Source organism: Cetorhinus maximus, chromosome 13, assembly GCF_964194155.1.
Source record: "Cetorhinus maximus chromosome 13, sCetMax3.hap1.1, whole genome shotgun sequence".
NCBI classification, from domain to species: domain Eukaryota; kingdom Metazoa; phylum Chordata; class Chondrichthyes; order Lamniformes; family Cetorhinidae; genus Cetorhinus; species Cetorhinus maximus.
This window is the reverse complement of record NC_135891.1, coordinates 1,185,431-1,207,219: the sequence shown is the minus strand read 5'-3', so window position 1 is coordinate 1,207,219 and position 21,789 is coordinate 1,185,431. Positions and strand designations below refer to the sequence as shown.

General features: G+C 43.5%; 1 protein-coding gene across 2 annotated transcripts in view; it reads left to right on the top strand.

Moving 5' to 3' along the window:
• chd6 (chromodomain helicase DNA binding protein 6) overlaps nucleotides 1–21,789 on the top strand; it is a 248,364-nt gene that overhangs the window by 2,314 nt on the left and 224,261 nt on the right. For both annotated transcript variants that reach the window (XM_078554815.1, XM_078554814.1), the window contains exon 2: nucleotides 21,192–21,248. In XM_078554815.1, the coding sequence (XP_078410941.1) occupies nucleotides 21,222–21,248 (27 nt within the window). In that variant the 5' untranslated portion in view covers nucleotides 21,192–21,221. The remainder of the gene's footprint in view (nucleotides 1–21,191; nucleotides 21,249–21,789) is intronic.

Genomic DNA, 21,789 nt, shown 5'->3' with positions numbered 1-21,789 from the left:
CCTACCCTCCCCGGCCTACCCCCTCCTTCCCCCCTCTCCCGAAGTCCCTCCCCACCCCCCACTCGCGACGTCCACCCCCCCCCCCACTCGCGACATCCCCCCCCCACACCCCACTCGCGACGTCCCCCCCACACCCCACTCGCGACGTCCCCCCCCACCCCACTCGCGACGTCCCCCCCACACCCCACTCGCGACGTCCCCCCACACCCCACTCGCGACGTCCCCCCCACACCCCACTCGCGACGTCCCCCCCACACCCCACTCGCGACGTCCCCCCCACACCCCACTCGCGACGTCCCCCCCACACCCCACTCGCGACGTCCCCCCCACACCCCACTCGCGACGTCCCCCCCACACCCCACTCGCGACGTCCCCCCCACACCCCACTCGCGACGTCCCCCCCACACCCCACTCGCGACGTCCCCCCCACACCCCACTCGCGACGTCCCCCCCACACCCCACTCGCGACGTCCCCCCCACACCCCACTCGCGACGTCCCCCCCACACCCCACTCGCGACGTCCCCCCCACACCCCACTCGCGACGTCCCCCCCACACCCCACTTGCGACGTCCCCCCCCACACCCCACTCGCGACGTCCCCCCCCACACCCCACTCGCGACGTCCCCCCCACACCCCACTCGCGACGTCCCCCCCACACCCCACTCGCGACGTCCCCCCCACACCCCACTCGCGATGTTCCTCTGCTCCCAGTCTCCTCCAACCCTTCCATCCACCCACCCCACCACTCACCAACCCCCAAAACTCTCACCCCCCCCTCCCCGAAGCTCATCCCTGCCGTGGCCCCGCCCCCTGCATACTGCATCCACCAACTTCTTGCTGAGTGAGAGGGCTGTAGGGCTGGAGCCAGGAGTCAACATGTGTAGCGGGGGCTCTGGAGTGTTGATTTGACATGATTATCTGTTTCATTTGTACAGGTTTAATCTGGAAACAGACAGATTGCACTTTTTTTTCTTCTGATTTTGTGAGACTTCTCTCCCCCATAAAGATCAAATCATGGGGGTGATTCAGGAGTTGGGAGTCAGTGTTGCATGGTTGTTAAACTGATTCCACTGCTGCAAGTACCCTTCTGTTTTCTAAATCTTGCACCATTGGGCTTCTACATGTTTTTTTTAGAACTTTTCAATTCATTGATTTCACGTGACAACTTTCTTCAATGTAATCTATATTCCTTATAATTATTTGTAGAACTATTAAGGTATTTTGGAATTAAATTGAAGTTTAACTTGTCTATATTTTAATGTGTTCTTCTGTAAAAAGAATAACATTTTTATATTTAATTCTCTTGTGTCTGAGGGGATGGGGAACTGGGATAAAAATCTGTGCCACTGGGAGACCTGACTGACTGACTGGAGTGCAGGTGTCGTCTTGGACTTCCCCCCCCCCCCTTTGATAGCTTAAAAGAATTTGGAACAGGGAAGAAGAATAATATATTTGCACTGGTGGTAACATTGGAGCTTGTACTTGGTGGTACAGGTTATTCCACAGCTTGCAAATATTGCAGACAATCACAAGAAATTACTGAATTCTCTTTTAAACACACATAAAAGATGTTAAGGTTTTTAGATTGGTATAAAAATTGATAGGCATCCTAAAAGTTTATCTTATCTTAATAAATTTAGTTTGATTTATAACTTAGCAATCTATTTTAAAATGTTTCCTAGTTTCTAAAACACTTGAGTATAGGCAGGCAAATCTTGAAACCTTATTTTAAATTAGAGTTGTGATATTTTGACTTCTTGACATGTTCTGAGGAATATTTTGTGTTACTGGAAGTCATGGTGAAATATTTCAGAGCATTCTCTGTTTATTCCTTTACCAAAAGCTAAAACCTTCTAATAAATAACAACTTAAAATTCTGGAAACACTCAGCAGGTCAGGCAGCATCTTTGGAGAGAGAAACAGAATTAATGTTTCAGGCCTTCATATTAAAATCCTGATTTAAAAAAATTATATTTTGTGTTTTTGTAAGAAAATCCTGATACTTGGTATTTGTTTTTCTTCTACATCTCCAGAAAAGTTTGCGTTCAGTTTGAATTTAAAATATTTCTTACCCACCCAACCCGTTCTCCAACCTGACAGAACTCCTCTGAGATACAGATCCACACTAGCACTGATAGCCCTTTGGTGGCTCACTGAAGTGGGTGGGTGTGGACGTGTGTGTGTGTGGGGGCAGGTGTGGGTGTGTGCTATTTGACTGCAAAGGGCATCACAGCAGGTCTGATTCTGTCCTCATTTTACTTGTGATTTCCAGGGTTCAGTGATGAAGAGTGGGTACTCGTCCTGCTTAATTTTTATTCCAATTGGTTTTCTTTCTGTTCTCCCTGGCTTCATGCACCAGATGGAATATTTGGGAACTGAGTTATATCTTTATTCTCAGTAAAAATATTTGGAGGTTCCAGCCAGCCCTCAATGCCCTTATGTATCCGGCTGCTTCGATTTGTTCCTCTCTCTTCTTCACAACTTTTTTCCTGGCCAAACTTTGCATTCATGCAAGGGTTCAGCATAGAAAGTAAAATGCAAGTAAATTTAAAATTCCCGCTTAAATATGTCCCACAGGATTAGTTAAAGAGGGCAATAAGTCTTTATTAAGATGACGTGAGCTCTTCTCTGGGCAATTTTGTGGTGTGATGTTCCAAATACCCGGCTGGGGCACTCCGATCTCTAACCTACTACTCCCTGTTTTTTGCAGTACAAGTTAGGTGCGCACATGTTCAGGATTGCTGTGATGCCTTTTACAGTCAAATATTATGCTGCCACTTCTGGTGAGCCACCTGGACTCTGGGGTTGTCTGTGCTGAGTTAACTGACCTCAGCTGGGGATCCTGCATCTGGATTGTTCTCCCTGTGAGCTCTCCTGGTGACTGTGCCCGTTAATGTCGGATGATAACTAGATTACAGGACTTGATGGGAGTGGAGACCCCTTCCTGAACCCCACTCTTGAACTCATGGTCATGCATCCTGACTGAACTGGCTGAGGTTCTTCTCACTAGAAAAGAGACTGCTGAGGAGTGACCTGATAGAGGCCTTTAAAATTATGAAGGGGTTCAATAGGATAGAAGTAGAAAAGATGTTCCCATTTGTCGGTGAGACCAAAACCAGGGAACGTAAATATAAGATTGCCATTACTAAATCCATTGGGGAATTTAGGAAGAACTTCTTTACCCAAAGAGAATATGGAACTTTCTACCACAGGAAGTGGTTGGGGTGAATAGTATTGATACATTTAAGGGGAACCTGGATAAACACAAGGGAGAAAGGAATAGAAGGATGTGGTGGTAGATGGGTAGAAGGAGGCTCGTGTGGAGCATAAGCACTGATTTGGACCTGTTGAGGTGAATAACCTGGTTTCCGTCCTGTAAATTCTATGCAATTCTGTGGACACTCACCTGATCAGTCTCGTATGTTATGGTACTAGAGAGACGGGCTATAATTGGCACAGAATAGTTTCTCTCATCACTGACTTGCATAGATTAGTCATTTGAGTAAAGTTCTGTCTGACATCTGGCTTCAAGTCACTACATTTTGCATAACTGCATATTGCTTTACAGTGTTGGTTAGTGGGTTGTACATCTTCATCTCGCGGAGTCCTTAGTTGTTCTTGTGGAGGGCAATCCCTAGATTCTGGGACCCTCGGTCAGGTGTAAAGGTTGGGAACCTTGAGGGTTTTTCCAGGACTCCCAAGTGCCCTCGATGTGCCAGGTGATCAGTGGAAGGCTGACCAAGAAACACTAAATGTTATTGCAATGGCGACACTTGTTGTTGAGGCCAAATTTCTGACCTGACTATTGATGTCATGGTTGACGTCGAATGTGGCACGTCACTGGTACTGCTGAACCGATCTTTACCTGGTTGACTTACCAGATAGTTCAAGTCTCCAAAGCATGCAGGAGAAATGGAGTGATGCATGTACTATACAGGCACCTTTGTTGAGAGCATTGCATGCAATGACCATATATTCTTGACCAGGTCCATACTCTAGCAACCTCAAGAGAAGGACCTTCAGTTATATGGACGAACTGGAGAAGCTGCGATTAGTCTCCAGCAGAGAAGGTTAGAGGAGATTCAATAGAGCTGTTCAAAAATTATACAAGGTTTTGATAGAGCAGACAATGAGAATAGTTTCCAGTTGCAGAAGAGTTGGTAACAAGAGGACACAGATTTAACATAATTGCCTAAAAACCCAGAATAGTTAAGGAACGTTTTTTAGATGAGTTATGATGATCTGGAATGTGGTACCTAAAAGGGTGTTGCAAGTAGATTCAATAATAACTTTCAAAATAGAATTTGATGAATTGAAGGGTTATGGTGAAAGAGTAGAGAGAGTGAGATTAACTGGAATACTTTTTCAAAGAGCTAGCACAGGCACAATAGGCCTAATGGCCTTTTTGTGCTGCAAATTCTATGAATGTGTGGGAAGAGCACAAGAAAGCAATGGGAGGTGGGAGTGAAATTTGTGTTTACCTCAGTTGGATTATATTTTTCACAGAGCTGGCCTTGTACTCATACCATGTTCTAACTTTCAGGTATGTGAGGATAAGAGTCCAGTTAGTGATGTCTTGTGGCCTGACCTCTTCATACTACTGATTGTAGGTTATCCATATAATTTTTTTGGGGGGTTTTAACCATCTCTAGGGTATGGAGAGTGGGAGGTGGGAAGAGAGAGTTTCCCTATGTGACATGATCTTAATGGCAGATGGACTCATCAATTGAGTTTGGGCAGTCCTGGGGAGCCAAGGTGGAGTTTTATCTTCTACGCACACTAAACCCCCTGCCACACCCCACAAACACCCCCAACCTCAGTTTGGGGTACTGAGACTAACTGTTGGCTGGCATCAGCTAACTCAGCACTGACCAGTGAGGAAGCTTGGGGTTGTCCTGTATATGTTTGATTGCTTTGAGGCGCTCTAGCAGTGGAGCTCGTTACTTCAGTTTTTTGCTTTGTTTTAAAAGTTTGGCTCGAACCTGTGGTTTTTACCAGTATTACCAGTATATAGAGAAAAATGTTGAAGTGTCAATGAATTAAAGGCTGAACCATCACGGCATGAACATGGGGAGTTCTCCCCATGGCCCTGTGGCAATATTTACAGACAGTGCTCGCAGCACTACATAGAATTTACAATTCAGAAACAGGCCCTCCAGCCCACTTGGTTCATGCTGGTGTCTATGCTCCACACAAGCCTCCTCCCATCCTTCTTCATTGAACTCTATCAGCCTATTCTTCTATTCCCTCCTTCCTCATGGACTCATCTAGCTTCCTCTTAAATACATCTATGCTATTCTCAATCACTCCATGTGGTAGAAAGTTCTACATTCTCACGACTCCATGCGTAATGAAGTTTCTCTAGAATTTCCTGTTGGATTAATGAGTGACCTTCTTATATTTATAGCCTCTAGTTCTGGTCTTGTCCAGGAATGGAAACAACATCTCTGTCTGCCTTATCAAACCCTTTCATAATTGGAGTTGTATCTCAAGCAGCATCATTAAAACAGATTGTGGTCTATATCACGTTGTTTGTGGGAGCTTGCTATGTAGAAATTGACTGCCACATTTCCTATATTACAACAGCAATTACTCTTCAATTGTATTTCATAGGACGTAAAACACTTTGGATTGTCTTGAGGTTCGAATAGGCACCATATAACTGCAGGTGCTTTCTTAGAATCCAGACTCTTCTCATGCTGGTGACGTGAGGCGGGACAGGATAGCTTACATGGTAAAGACATTGAGTTTAGAATGAGCCTCTTGTAGTGGGTAGGCTGTTTAGTTCCTTGATCATTCAATTAAATCATGGCTGATCTGTACCTCAACTCCATTTACATGCCTTTGGTCCATATCCCTTCATACCATTACTCAACAAAAGTCTTATCAATCTCAATATTAAATTGTAATTGAGCTAGCACCCACAGCCTTTGGAGTAGAAATTTCTGATTTCATAACAAGCGAGGGTGGCAAATTGTGTAGCCTGCCCTGGCTAAACAGTTGTGCACTGTGCAGCAATAATTTTTTAGAAGTGTTATAACATGCAAGAATTTTCCTGGACACATTTGAATGTGGTAAAATATAGTCTTAATTCAATAATGACAACTTGCATTTCTGTAGAACCATTCACACCCTCTGATTGTCCCTGAACGTTTACAGTCAAGAGGTATTTTTGAAGTGTGGTTACTGTTGTAATGTAGGAGATGCACAGCTGATTTTTGCCTAGCAAGACCCCACAAATAGCAATGCTGTCGATAAAAATATTGACAATGGGGAGAGCTCCCCCGCTGTTCCTCAAATTGTGCCTTGAGATTGCTTAGGCTCTCCTGAGAAGGTAGACCAGGCTTCGTTTAACAATCATGTCTAAAACATGGTATCTCTGACATTGCAGCACTGCCTCAGAAGTGCAGTGAAATGCCAGTCCAGTTTATGTGCTCAAATCCCTGGATTGGGGCTTGAACCCATAACTACTGACTGGTAGGCGAGAGTGCTAGTCTCTGAACCACAGGTGATACTAGTTATCAGATAATTTCATCCTTTAAGCATTCAATTCACGCTTTATTATTTACACTGCTTAATTCAATTTTTTGTTTGGTGCAGAAAATGCCTTTGGTTTTATCAAGAGGAGAGTTTGGAATGGTGTGGGGGAGCACTACTCTATCTAGCCTGTGTTGACACTACCCCAGGACCGTTCGGGACAACATAAAGGGAGCTTTACTCTGTATCTAACCCCGTGCTGTACCTGTCCTGGGAGTGTTCGATGGGGACAGTGTAGAGGGAGCTTTACTCTGTATCTAACCCCATGCTGTATCTGCCCTGGGAGTGTTTGATGGGATAGTGTAGGGCGAACATAGTGTAGGGTGAACTTTATTCTGTATCTAACCCGTGCTTTACCTGTTCTGGGAGTGTTTGATGGGATAGTGTAGAGGGAGCTTTACTCTGTATCTAACCCCGTGCTGTACCTGTCCTGGGGGTGGCTTGATGTGTTATGGCACAGCTGATTGTAAATGCTGAGTAGTTTAAATCCCAAAGGGAAACTTGAAACGACTGTCGCAATTTGTTTTGCAATTTGTATAAATTTTGAGATGCTTGCCCTGAATTCAATAGTAATAAGACCACCAAGTCTTATAGGTTTTTACAAAACTAGATTAAATGTTTATTAATAGAAGAATTGACTTCAAATACATACATAGATCTACAAATTACTATGATAATTTCTAAATCCCCTACTCAATTTAATCCCAGTTACACTTTCGTTAAGGAAACAGTAAGGCACATAGATTTTAAAAGGCCCAGGCAAAGAAGTATGATACCTTGAACAAGCCGAATTCCAAGTGAGTTTTCTTAACTTTTTTTTGAAAAATATATTTTATTCATAAAATATCTGAAAGAACATTACAAAATGTTTCAAAATGGCCATCGCAAAAAGTGTAATCATATTCAACTTTCCCATATAGATCATGAGGTGCTTCAATACAATCAATGAGTATTACAGACATTTCAATATGTTCATTACATGCATTCAGACAATGCAATGGTATTCAGGTTATCGACATAGACCATGTTGCACTCTGAGATGCTTCAATATAATTATGATATATTTAGTATTCACTGTATACATTCCTTGTGAGTCGTACAGCCCGAGGGGTCTATACAATTCCGAGCCCCTCGGTGGACTATGGCAGAAAGGTCTTAGACAGTGACCTTTCCCCATTGTGCCTTTGCAACAGCTGCCCCAAGCTTTAGTGCATCCCTCAGCACGTAGTCCTGGACCTTGGAATGTGCCAGTCTGCAACACTCGGTCGGGGACAATTCTTTGCACTGGAAGACCAACAAGCTCCGGTCCTTTGAAGGCAGCACCTTGAGGCATAGATGCTGAAGGCTTTTCACACTTGTAAGATCTTAAAATGCCTTCCCCTACACACAGCCCTTGCTCCTTCTTTATACATATCTTCCTCTTTGATTGCAAATACCCATTATTTCACTGTGTCTTTGGACTTAACCTCCCTGATAATAAAACCCTTTAATAGCACTAAGTTTTACCAGTAACCTTTGGGAAAAATAAACACACTGTTTCTAAACTTCACCTGACTAGGTGACACATTTCACCCCTCCTTTGAAAACAAGAGAGTCTGGTTTATTTCATAATGCAAATGTTCCCATTGACACCTATGTTTCTAAACTTGCCCATATTTATCTAATTAACATTTCAAACCTAACCTATCTTTAGATCAAAGCACCCAGACTAGCTGCCTCTAATTCAGTTAAATCTAACGCATCATGCACATATAGACATATCCCACTATTACTCTATTTTACAATAAATTCCAATAACATTGAGAATTATTATATCATCTTGACAGATGGGATAGTGCAGAGGGAGCTTTACTCTGTATCTAACCCTGTGTTGTACCTGTCCTGGGAGTGTTTGATGGGGACAGTGTAGAGGGAGCTTTACTCTGTATCTAACCCTGTGCTGTACCTGTCCTGGGAGTGTGTGATGGGGACAGTATAGAGGGAGCTTTACTCTGTTTCTGACCCCATTCTGTACCTGTCCTGGGTGTGTTTGATAGGACAGTGTAGAGGGAACTTTATTCTATATCTAACCCGTGCTCTGTATTTAACTGGGGGATAACTTAAAAAGATAATACTGCTTCTGTTTCCTGCAGAAGTGGTGAGTTGCAGGGTAGAATCTGAGGGATGGGGTGAGAGGGAGCATGCGGAGGGGTTTGCAAGATGTAAACCATTTGAGTGATTTAAAACTGATATGAAGTCTTGACTAAATCAGAGCCTTAATCAGTTCTTGGATTGTAAATTTTTAATGTAAATCATATCAGGTTTTAACTGGACACTAAATTTCTCAACCCTGCTTTTAGGCTGGAAGACAGAGACTGATTCAGTGTTTATTTGATTAAGTGCATTAAATGTCTGATCCAAAAAATCCTAAGTCATTTTGTGCACAAAAAAATTTGAATTGTCCCATAATTTGCATCATTGTTGGAAACAGCACAGCAAAGCAGAGATTTGGTGCCAAAAATGAATGTGAATGATCAGATCATTTGAATGAAGTGACTTGATTGAGTAGAGTGTTGAAAAATTGAAGTTTTGAGTTTCCATCACTATTAAAGCCCATACACCTGGAGCATCTAACATGGCGAGTGTATGAGACTGATATTGGGTAAATGGGCTACCTGACGGGGTATCGAGTTGGGGAGTGCCCTGAGGTGGGGAAATTCTATCTCAACAAAGTGCAGAAGTTTTCCCCAGCGTCCTGATCAATATTTATCCTTAAACAGATTACCTCATTGTTGTTTGTGGAGCTTTCTCTTTGCAAATCATCTGCCATATTTCCTATGTTACAATAGTGAATATATTTGAAAATTACTTTGTTGCCTGTGAAATGCTTTGTGACATCCTGAGGTTATGAAGGGTGCTATATAAATGCAAGTCAGTCTGTCTTGCTTCAGATGTGCCAGACAGATTTGATATTCCAGGCAGGGCTCAGCACTCGCCTCTGACTCTTATCAATAAAGGCACAGGAGGCAGGAGCACAAACACTTGGGCTTTTTATCAAGCAATAACACTTAAGCTTTTATTATGTTGTAATAAATGTAATGAAAATGCCGTCCGCATAACTTGGTTGCACAAAGCCTAAATCTGCCTATTTTCGCAGTTAACTTTTATGGGGTTTATGGTTTTGATTTCTTGTAAAACTTAGTGAGAGGAGAGAAAAATGTGAAAATCACAACTCTAGTGTCTCTCTTGCCTTCCGACTGCTTTGGGGGTGGCCCAAGGGCTCAATTGGTCAATGTACTGTCTGCTGTATTAGGCTTAAAGTCGGGCTTGATTCTCCTATCTAGCTGGTCTTGCTTGGGGCAGCTATACTACGTTAGGCTTTGGTGTAATTGATATACTGATAGGATTAGATGAACTCTCGGTGGGGTGTGGTGAATGAGTCTTGTGTGGTGCATAAACACCAGCATGGAACATTTTGGCTAAATGACCTGTTTCTGTGCTGTAACTTTGATGTAATTGGATACTTGCCCCTGCTGAACACACACTTGCACCATCACTGCCCATTTCCACCTCTAACATTGCCCATCTCTTCCCCTGCCTCAGCTTACCTGCTAAAACCCTCATCTGTGCCTTTGTTAACTCTAGACTTGAATATTCTAACATGCTCCTTGCTGGTCTCCCATCTTCCACCTTCCGTAAAGGTAAGATCCAAAACTCTATGCATCTCCAATTTTAATTGCTCCACTATTGGCAGCTGTGTCTTCACTAGGTGCTAAACTCTGGAATACCCTCCCTAAGTCTCTCTGCCCCCATCTCTCTTTCTTCTAACACACTCCTTAAAACCTACCTCTTAGACTAAGCTTTTGGTTATCTGTCCTAATATCTCCTTATGTGGCTCATTGTCAAATTTTGTTTGATAATGTTCCTGTGAAGTATCTTGGAACATGCATTCATACAGCACTTATATAAAAAAAACAATTTTTTGCCAAACTTGAATAGTCTCCATGTGAGGCTCAGACATGAAAATTGGGTTCTTGAACAAGGCACCACAGGATTCTGGGCATTACAGAGACAATAGGAACATTTGAGAATGCTATGGATATGTGGTTGAAGAAAAGAGGATTAAGAAGATTATGGGAGCAGGGCAGGCTTAGGACCACTGGCTGTGTGGAGGATGAACATGGTATGGTTGGGCTGTGTGGCTTGTTTCTGTGTAGTAATTTTGAAGTGTTTCCCCTACCCCCCCTTCCCGGCAGAGCGGAGACGATAAAGAATCGGCTTTGTGGAGTGGGACGCAGGGGGTGCGGAGAAACGGAATACTGTGGGCAGGAGAAGACGAGATGCTAGAAAATCTAATGAGCTTGGTTGCTTTTCAGTGAACACAGTTTCCTAGAACACGAGCAGTAGAAATCTTGGTTACACTGAAGATCAGATAGGGTGCAGGAACATGCTGCTTGAAGTCTGCTGAAAGCTGCCAGTGAATATCTCTGTCAGGACTTAATCAGCATGAATCCTACCTGCATATAATGGCATTTCAAGGGACCTAGAAAGAAGAAAGACTTGCATTTATACAGCACCTTCGTGACCATTTCAGAGGGCAGTCAAGAATCAATGGAATTGCTGTGGGTCTGGAGTCACATTATAGGCCAGACTGGGTAAGGACAGTAGATTTCCTTTCTTAAAGGACACTGGCTCATCCAAAACCTTGCTGCCCTGTGTCCTAACTTGCACCAAGTCCTGTTCACCCATCACCCCTGTACTCGATGACCTTATTAATTCCTGGCCTGTCAACAACTCAAATTTAAAATTCTCATCTTTGTTTTCAAATTCCTCCATACTGTAAATCTTTCCTATGTCTCTAATCTCCTCCAGTCCCACAGCCCTTTGAAACCTGTGCACTCCTCCAACTCAGGCCTCTTGAGCATCCCTGATTTTAATTTTTCCATTGTTGGAGACCATACCGTTAGATGCTTAAGGCCCTAAGCTCTGGAATTCACTTCTAAAAGCTCTGCCGCATCTTCCTCTCTTAAGACTCTCGTTAAATCCTACTTCTGACCAAATTATTTTCCCTAAATATGTCCTTTTGTGGCTTGGTGTCAGCTTTTGTCTGATAATGCTCCTTTGAAGTGCCTTGTAATGTTTTACTACTTTAAATGTGCTCCACATGTGCAAATTGTTGTTGCAGCACAGAGAGAGACCATTCGGCTCATTGTGTCTGTGCTTGCACTTTGAAATAGCTGTCCAATTGGTCCTAGACCCCTGCTCTTTCCCCTTAAGTCCTGCAACTTTTTCCTTTTTCAACTATATGTCGAATTTCCATTTGTAAGTTATTGAACTTCCACCACCCTTCCCTGGAAGTGCATTCCAGATCATCATAATTGAGAAAAGAAAATTCTCCTTGAGCCACCCCTAATTGTTTGCCAATTATATCAAATCTGTGTTCTCTGGTTATTGACTCTTATACAACTGGGAGCAGTTTCTCCTTATTTATTCTATCAAAACTCTTCATAATTTGAGCACCTTTAGTAAATCTCACCTTAACCTACTCTGCTCGAAGGAGAACAATACCAGCTTCTCTAGCCTCTACATGCAACCATCCTTGGTACATTCTAGTGAATCTCCTCTGCACCTTCACCAACACTTTGATATCCTTCCTAAAGTATGGTTTGCAGAACTGGGCAGAGTATTCCAGCTAAGGCCTAACCAGTAAGGGTTAGCATCCCATTACTGAGGGGACTCTGCACTGTCTGAGGTGTTTGTCTTTATTCATGTAAGACAGTAAACCCTTGTATGCCTTTTCAAGAGAATGTGAGATCCCATTACACTATTAAAAGAAGAGCAGGGGACTTCTCCCTGGTGTGGGGTGCTTGCCAATGCAGAATACATCATAGCAGGTTTGGCACTTAAATTCACAGTGCAAAGTGAGAGGCTAGAAGGTCCTGCTATGTCTTTAGTTTCCTGCTCCAAGTCCTGTATATATTAGCGTTTTGTTGCTTTCCAAAGTAGTTGTAAGATTCTCCTATGCCATGTCCTGGCCTCTTGCACATCTGCTATTTCCACCGCTGTATTTGATGACTTCAGCTGCCTAGGTCCTACGCTCTAGAGTAATTGCCTAAAGTCTCCTTTAAGATGTTCCTTAAAACATGACCAAACTTTTGGCCATTAGGATCTCCTTGGCTTGGTGTTCAAAAGTTTGTTAACGCTCCTGTCTTGTGCCGTTCTACTATATTATGCATGCTATATAAATTCGAGTTGACTTTGACAGAGTTTCTGGTAGTAACTGTGTTTGATGCCACTGGGTGCTTTTAGTCAGTCAGGCAAATTAAATATTAGTCACACAACAGAAAAAAATGATATTGGAGACTTTTTCTGGGGATGGAATACTGGGCTTACCAATTAGCCAACACTTAGTGTCTTGGAAAAAAAATTGAGACTAAAATGTTTGTGCAAAATTGCTTTTCATGCCTGTGTCTCCCCCGCCCCTTGTGGCTGTCACCTCGTCCTCCCACCTCCACCATCCCCACTCCCACACCTGCCGGTTTATGTCTCCCTCTACCCTTACATGTAAAACTCCTTCCTGTTTTATCTTAGAATGGCATGGACTCTTTACAAGGTGTCCTTCCTGCAGGGGCCAAGATCTGCACCTGTGCCCTTGTCCCTGGAAGGGAAAGGCCAGAGTTAAATGAACTTTTGGAGGAACTGGGTTTTTAGTAGGCTATAGGTGTCTTTACTGTTCCATTTGTTCTGGGACCTTGACTTGTGGACCGCCAGGCATCTGTACCTACAAACATGGACATCAATGACCACCTGGCCATCAAGCCTGGCCCACCCTGACATCATTCAACCTAAGCATATTATCTTATATGTATCTAGTTTCTTTTACAATTTCAGGACGACCTAAAGCACATTATAGTCAAGGAAGCTCTGTTGAAGGGTAGTCACTGCTGAAACGTAGGGAAACACGGTGGCCAGTTTGTACACAGCAAGTTTCCGCAATCAACAATGTGATGATCAGAGAATCTGTTTTTAGTTGTTTAGTGAGGGATAAATATTGGCCAGGACACCAGGGATAACTTTGCACTTACCTTGAAATACAGTGGCATCATGGGACATTTTATGTCCACCTGAGAGGGCAGACGAGGCCTCATTTTTAGTGTCTCATTTAATTGAATGCAGAACTCCCTCAATATAGCCCTGAAATGTTTGAATATTCCCACAATGGCTCAGCAAGCTGCCCAGTTACTAGAAATAGGCAACAAATCCAACTGGACCAACATTGTCCACTTCTTGAGAGCATTACACTAAGCCATGGAGAAAACTCTGGTTAGCTCCCTTAAATGATTAGAAAGGACCATTGCTATCTGTCAGATTGGACCCAAAGTATCACTGGTTTCTCTTTGTTACCACTACTAAATTCAACTTTCTCTCAAGTTCAACTGCACAGTCTACATGTTTAGTTTGTTCAATTCACTTTGTATGCCCTCTCTTGAAGGGCGAGTTCCTGATTACTGATTTTGATGTCAAGCTACAAGAATTGTAAAAAAAAATTGTCCGGGTCTCCCCCAGGAGATGTTTTCTCCTGTGTGAACAGTGTAACTAGAGATGTAAAATCAATTTAGGTGGTGCTAAAACACCAACAGCCATGAAGAACTGTTGGGTGTACTATACAGGGCCCCTAACAGTAGTTGTAGAGTAGGACAGAGCAGAATTCAGGAAATCAGAGGTGCATGTAACAAGGGTAATGCAGGTAACCCTGGGGGATTTTACTCTTCATAGTCACTGGGCAAACCAAATCTGCAGTAATAATTTGGAGGACGAGATCGTGGAATGCATACAAGATAGTTTTCTAGATCAGTATGAACGGAATTTTCAATAATTCATTCATGGGATGTGGGCTTCGCTGGCTAGGCCAGCATTTATTGCCCATCTCTAATTGCCTTTGAGAAGGTGGTGGCAAGCTGCCGCCTTAAACTGCTGCAGTCCCTATGGTATAGGTACACCCACGAGCTGTTAAGGAGGGAGTTACAGGATTTTGACCAGCGACAGTGAAGGAACGGCGATATATTTCCAAATCAGGATAGTGAGTGGCTTGGAGGGGAACTTCCACGTGGTGTTCCCATGTGTCTGCTGCCCTTGTCCTTCTAGATGGTAGTGGTTGTGGGCTTGGAAGGTGCTCCCCAAGGAACCTTGGGGAGTTTCTGCAGTGCATCTTGTAGATGGTACACACTGCTGCAACTGTGCATCGGTGGTGGAGGGAGTGAATGTTTGTGGATGGGCTGCCAATCAAGCAGGCTGCTTTGTCCTAGATGGTGTCAAGTTTCTTGAGTGTTCTTGGAGCTGCACTCATCCAGGCAAGTGGAGAATATTCCATCACACTCCTGAGTTGTGCCTTGTAGATGGTGGACAGGCTTTGGGGAGTCAAGAGGTGAGTTACTTGCCGCAGGAATTCCGAGCCTCTGAACTGTTCTTGCAGCCACAGTATTTATATGGCTGGTCCAGTTCCTGGTCAATGGCAACCTCCAGGATGTTGACAGTGAGGGATTCAGTGAAGGTAATTCAATTGAATGTCAAGGGGCGATGGTTAGATTCTCTCTTGTTGGAGATGGTCATTGCTTGGCACTTGTGTGGCGCGAATGTTACTTGCCATTTGTCAGCCCAAGCCTGGACATTGTCCGGTTCTTGCTGCATTTGGGCATTGACTACTTCAGTATCTGAGGAGTTGCGAATGGTGCTGAACATTATGCAATCATCAGCGAACATCCCCACTTCTGATCTTATGATGGAAGGAAGGTCATTGATGAAGCAGCTGAAGATGGTTGGGCCTAGGGCACTACTCTAAGGAACTCCTGCAGTGATATCCTGGAGCTGAGATGATTTGACCTCCAACAACCACAACCATCTTCCTTTGTGCTAGGTATGACTCCAACCAGCGGAGAGCTTTCCCCCTGATTCCCACTGACTCCAGTTTTGCTAAGGCTCTTTGATGCCACTCTCGGTCAAATGTGGCCTTGATGTCAAGGACAGTCACTCTCACCTCATCTCGGGAGTTCAGCTCTTTTGCCCATGTTTGAACCAAGGCTTTAATGAGGTCAGGAGCTGGGTGACCCTGGCGGAACCCAAACTAGACGTCATTGTGCAGGTTATTGTTAAGCAAGTGCTGCTTGATAGCACTGTTGATGACCCCTTCTGTACTTTACTGATGATCAAGAGTAGACCAAGGGGTCGGTAATTGGCTGGGTTGGAATTGTCTGGCTTTTTGTGTATAGGACATACCTGGGCAATTTTCCAAATTGCTGGGTAGATGCCAGTGTTTTGGATGTACTGGAACAGCTTGGCTAGGGGCACGGCAGGTTTTGGAGCACAAGTCTCCATTATTATTGCCGGAGTGTTGTCAGGGCCCATAGCCTTTGCAGTATCCAGTACCTTCAGCTGTTTCTTGATATTAAGTGGAGTGAATCGAATTGGCTGAAGACTGCAGCTGTGATGCTGGAGACCTCTGGAGGAGATGGAGATGGAGCATCCCCTCGGCACTTCTGGCTGAAGATTACAGCAAATGCTTCAGTCTTATCTTTTGCACTGATGTGCTGGGCTCCCCCATCATAGAGAATGGGGATATTTGTGAAACTTCCTCCCTCAGTGAGTTGTTCAATTGTCCACCATCATTCGCGGCTGGAAAGGGGCAGGACTGCAGAGCTTAGATCTGATCTCTTGGTGGTGGAATTGTTTAGCTTTGTCTATCACTTGCTGCTTATGCTGTTTGGCACACAAGTAGTCCTGTGTTATAGCTTCACCAGGTTGACAGCTCATTTTTAGGTATGCCTGGTGCTGCTCCTGGAATGCCCTCCTGCACTCTTCATTGAACCAGGGTTGATCCCCTGCCTTGGTGGCAATGCTAGAGTCGGGGGTATGCCAGACCATGAGGTTACAGATTGTGTTTGAGTACAATTCTACTGCTACTGATGGCCCACATTGCCTCATGGGTGCCCAGTCTTGAGTTGCTAGATCTGTTCGAAATCTATCCCATTTAGCACGGTGGTAGTGCTGCACAGCACGATGGATGGTATCCTAGATGTGAAGACGGGACTTCGTTTACACAAGGACTGTGCGATGGTCACTCCTACCAATACTGTCATGGAGTGATGCATCTGCGGCAGGCAGGTTGGTGAGGATGAGGTCAAGTATGTTTTTCCCTCTTGTTGGTTCCCTAACCACCTGCCGCAGACCCAGTCTAGCAGCTATGTCCTATATGTTGAGGACTCCTCAGGCAACTCCTTCCTGACTGTATACCACTGTGCCGTCACTTCTGTTGGGTCTGTTCTTCTAGTGGGACAGGACATACCCAGGGGTGGTGATGGTGGTGCCTGGGACATTATCTGTAAGATATGATTCCGTGAGGATGACTATGTCAGGCTGTTGCTTGAATAGTCTGTGAGACAGCTCAAGCCCCCAGATTTTAGTGAGGAGGCCAGGATTGACACGGCTGAGTTTGCCATTGTTGTTTCTGGTGCCTATGTCAATACTGGGTGGTCCGCCTGGTTTCATTCCTTGAGACATTACCATGGTTTGATAAAACTGAGTGGCTTGCTAGGCCATTTCAGAGGGCATTTAAGAGTCAACCAGATTGCTAAGGACATTAGTGAACCAGGTGGGTTTTTACAACAGTTGACGATGGTTTCATGATCGTCATTAGACTTTTAATTCCAGATTTTTATTGAATTGAAATTTCACCGTCTGCCATGGTGGGATTCGAACCCCAGAGTATTACTAGTCCAGCGACAGTACCATTATGCCTCCGTCATTTAGGATTAGATGAGGGGGCACTACTTCACTCAAGAAGAGCTGTGGATGTTTGATCGTTAAGTGTAGTTAAGATAGATTTACAGATTTTATAGATGCTAAGGGAAGCTAGGGATATGGGGATGTTGTGGCAGGTGAAGTTGAGTTGAGAGATCAGTCATGATCTTATTGAATATGCAGCAGGCTAGAAAGGCCGAATAGCCACCTCCAGCTCCTATTTCTTTTGTTCTTTGTGACAACTTTCTTGGTCTTTCCTTGAAGCTCTGTTCAGGGACCTCATCCCAAGTTTCTGTTTAACCCCTGCTATATAATAACCTGACAAGAATTTGACTCAATGTTTCAGTTGTCAGCGTTTTATACAAGCTCACCATCTGTATCACCATCACCCCCACCACCACCACACCCCTAGGATTTGAGTTCTGAGTCCTGACCTCTGGTTATTTACCTCATCCCAATGATGTCCACCATTTCTATGCAATTTTTTATACAACTAGTTTTCGCTCCCTCTAAGTCAACTTTATCTCCACTCTGGAAGCTCATTTTTTTTGTGCCCTCCAACATTGTAACCCAATCTCCTATCTAATTCAGTTCTAAATTCTAAGCGTGAAATTGTGTTTCTGTGATTCATTATCACAGAATCTTTACAGTGAAAGGAGGCCATTTGGCCCATCAAGCCTGCACTGGTTCTCTGAAAGAGCATTCTACCTAGTCCCACTCCCCGCCTTATCCCCATAACCTTGCACGTTCTTTCTTTTCAAGTAACAGTCCAATTCCCTTTTGAATACCTCGATCGAACCAGCCTCCACCATCCTTTCAGGAAGTTTGCTCCAGACTCCAACTACCCCCTGGGTGAAAAGATTTTTCCTCACGTCACATTTACTTATTTTGCCAATTATTTTGAATCTGTGCCCTCTAGTTCTTGATATTCTCTTGAGTGGGAACAGTTTCTCACTATTTACCCTGTCCATCCCCCTCAGGATCTTGAATACCTCTACCAAGTCCCCTCTCAGCCTTCTTTTCTCCAAGGAAAAGAGTCCCAACCTCTCTAATCTATCCTCATAGCTACAGTTCTTTATCGCTGGAATCATTCTTGTGAATCTCCTCTGTACTTTCTCCAAAGCCTTCACATCCTTTCTCAAGTTTGGTGCCCTGAACTGGACACAGCACTACAGATGAGGCTTAACTAGTGTCTTATCCAAGTTTAACATGACCTCCTTACCCATGTACTCAATGTCCTTGTTAGTAAAGCCTAAGATACCACATTCTTTATTAATTGCTCTCTCACATGCCTTGCCATCTTCAATGACCTATTTACGTATACACCGAGGTCCCTCTGTTCCTGCATCTCCTTTAGACACTCTCCATTTATACTGTCTCACTATATTTTTCCTGCCAAAACGAATTACCTCACACTTCTCTGCATTGAACTTCATCTGCCACTTGTCTGCCCAATCCATCAACATTTCTATGTCCTTTTGAAGTTCAAGACTACCCCATCACAGTTGACAACATTGCTAATTTTTGTATCATCTGCATCTTTTAAAATCTTGCCCTGCACACCACAGTCTAGGTCATTAATATATATCAGGAAGAGCAAGGGTCCCAACATTGACCCCTGGGGAACTCCACTACAAACTTTCCCCCAATCTGAAAAACAACCATTCATCACTACTCTCTGTTTCCTGTCTGTCAGCTAAATTCTTACCCAAGTGCCTACTTTCCCTTTTGTTCAATGATCTAGAATTTTGCTCACGAGCCTGTTGTGTGGCACTGTATCAAATGCCTTTTGAAAATCCATATACACCACATCAACAGCGTTTCCCTTGTCAACCTTCATTGTTACATCTTCAAAAGAACTCCAAGTTAGTTAAACATGATTTTCCCCTTGATGAATCCACACTGGCTTTCCGTAATTATCCTGCACTTGTGAAAGTGACTATTGATTTTATCCCATACTATAGTTTCCAGAAGTTTCCCTACCACTAAAGCCAAATTGACTGGTCTGTAGCTGTCGGTTTTATCCTACCCTTTTTTGAACAAGGGTGTAACGTTTGCAGTGTTCTCATCCTCTGGCACCTCCCCTGTGTCTAAGGAAGACAGGAAGATTATCACTAGTGCCTCTGCAATTTCCACACTCACATCTCTCAGTACCCTTGGATGCAGCTCATCTGGTCCTGGTATCTTATCTATTTTAAGTAAAGATAGCCTTTCCAACACCACCTTACTCTCTATTGTAAGTTCCTCTAGTGTACCAGTTACCCCCTCATCTCAGCCTGGGTAGAATCTTCTTCCTTCGTAAAGACAGATGCAAAGTACTTGTTCAACATCTCTGCTATTTCTCCAGCCTCCATATGTAAGCCCCCTTTTTTGCCCCTAATCAGCACTACTCTTTCTTTTACTACCCGCTTATTATTTACATGCTTGTAGAAGATCTTGGGATTCCCTTTTATGTTTGTTGCCAGCTCCTTTTCATGCTCCCTCCTTTATTTTCTTATTAGTTTCTTCACTTCCCAAGGACCATTATCTCTTCAGTAAACTGAATATTTGTGTTACACATGACCATGGTGCCTCATAATCATCTCTCGAGTAGTGAAGATTAAGGGGTGATCTAATTGAGCTGTTTATCAAATTCTTTTAAAGGTAGAGAGAAACTATTTGCTCTGGTGAAGGAAGCCCTAAACAAGGGAGCATAGCCTTAAAATTAGAGCCAGGTCTTTCAGGGTTAATGCCAGGAAGCACCTCTTCACACACAGGCAAGAGTATTAAAAGATTGTAACCAAGGTAACTAAATGGAATTGAGACGAATGTTAACATGCAAGTATAGCAAACAGTTTAGGAAGACAAATGGTATGTTAGACTTTATTACAAGGGAGATGGAGTATGAGTGAAGAAGTTTTGCTGCAATTATATATGGCTCTGGTGAACCCGTACCTAGAGTACTGCGCACAGATTTAATCATCTTGCCTAAGGAAGGATATTCTTGCCCTAGAGTGGGTGCAGTGAAGATTGATTCCTGCACTGGGAGGGTTGTCCTAAGGAGAGATTGAGTAGAATGGGCCTATTTATTGTCTAGAGTTTAAAAAGATGACTGATGATCTAATTGAAATGTATAAAATTTTCTAGAGGGCTTGACAGGGTATCTGCACGCTGGCTGGCATCTGGAACTAGGGGGTATCGTCTCAGGATAAGGGTTTGGCCATTTAGGACTGAGGTGAGGAACAATTTTTTCACTCAAAGGGTTGTGAATCCTTGGGAAACTCAGCTGTGGCTGTTCAGTCATTGAGTATATTCAAGATTGAGATTGATAGATTTTGGGGCACTGAGATACAGATCATCCATGATCTTATTGAATGATGAAACAGGCTGAATCGCATACTCATGACAAAAATCCTTGCTGATCCTCTCATTATTTCTACATTTTTTAAAGTGCTTCAATATTACTTCCTTCAGGATCTCTAATATTGTACCAACTATAGATATCAGACTGACCCTAGTTTTCGATGCTATCTTTATGGCCTTTGTTACAACTGGCATTTTATTTGCCTATCTGCAACTGTCAACCATGATTTTGGTTAGACTTTCAAATTATCTATGGGAAACACTTTATGCACAGAAACCACCTTGTTGTTATGATGGTTATCATTTAATGTTGTAAATTGCTATGTCTGCATTTAACATTCAATTTTGCTTTCAGCTGTCACAATATATTTACAGGCTTCAACACTAGGTGGATCTGTGGAGCAAACCATCTAGTGTATCTATTCATCAACTGACCGTGGCCAATAGCATTGGAAATTTACAAGTAATTAATATATTTCTTTCATGTGCATATTCTGATAACTATTAACTAACAATTTGTATGATTCTGTCATTGCAGAGACTAAGCTGGCTATCCGCAAACTGGATCATGAAAATACAAAAGAAGGAAAAACTGGTGAGCGGACCAACCTGATTTCCCATCCCTGTTGTGTGTCGGGAGTTAACAGTATGTTTCTGTTGAAATGGCCCTGCTTCCTGACTTTCTCATCTCCCTAATTTCCCTTGTGGCATTTACTACATGCTGGTTACTCTCCAGTGCAGATTTATTCACGTGTGTGTCTTGGCAGTCAGTGTCAGTGGGCCAGTTGCCTGCAGGGGAAGTGGTGGTACGTCATAGGCACGCTTGATCCGATCCTTCACTTAATGGCTGTGCAAGCACTTTTGACAGAGGCAGCTGGATTCTGAACCCAGTCCCTGGCTGATGGAGTTTTTTTTCTTGCCTTGTCTTTCTAAAGCAGAGCAGCGGAGGCCAGTTGTCACACCCCAATCGGCTGAGATCATATAACTCTGCACACTGCGGGTTGAATTTGGGATTTTCCTGGTTGTTATGTATTAACCTGCCTACTTAGCTATTGCATGTGATGCTGGATACTGATTCAAAAGTAGAATTCAGTAGTAGACTTCAATAGTAGGGTGTTGGATAAATGTGGAGGAGA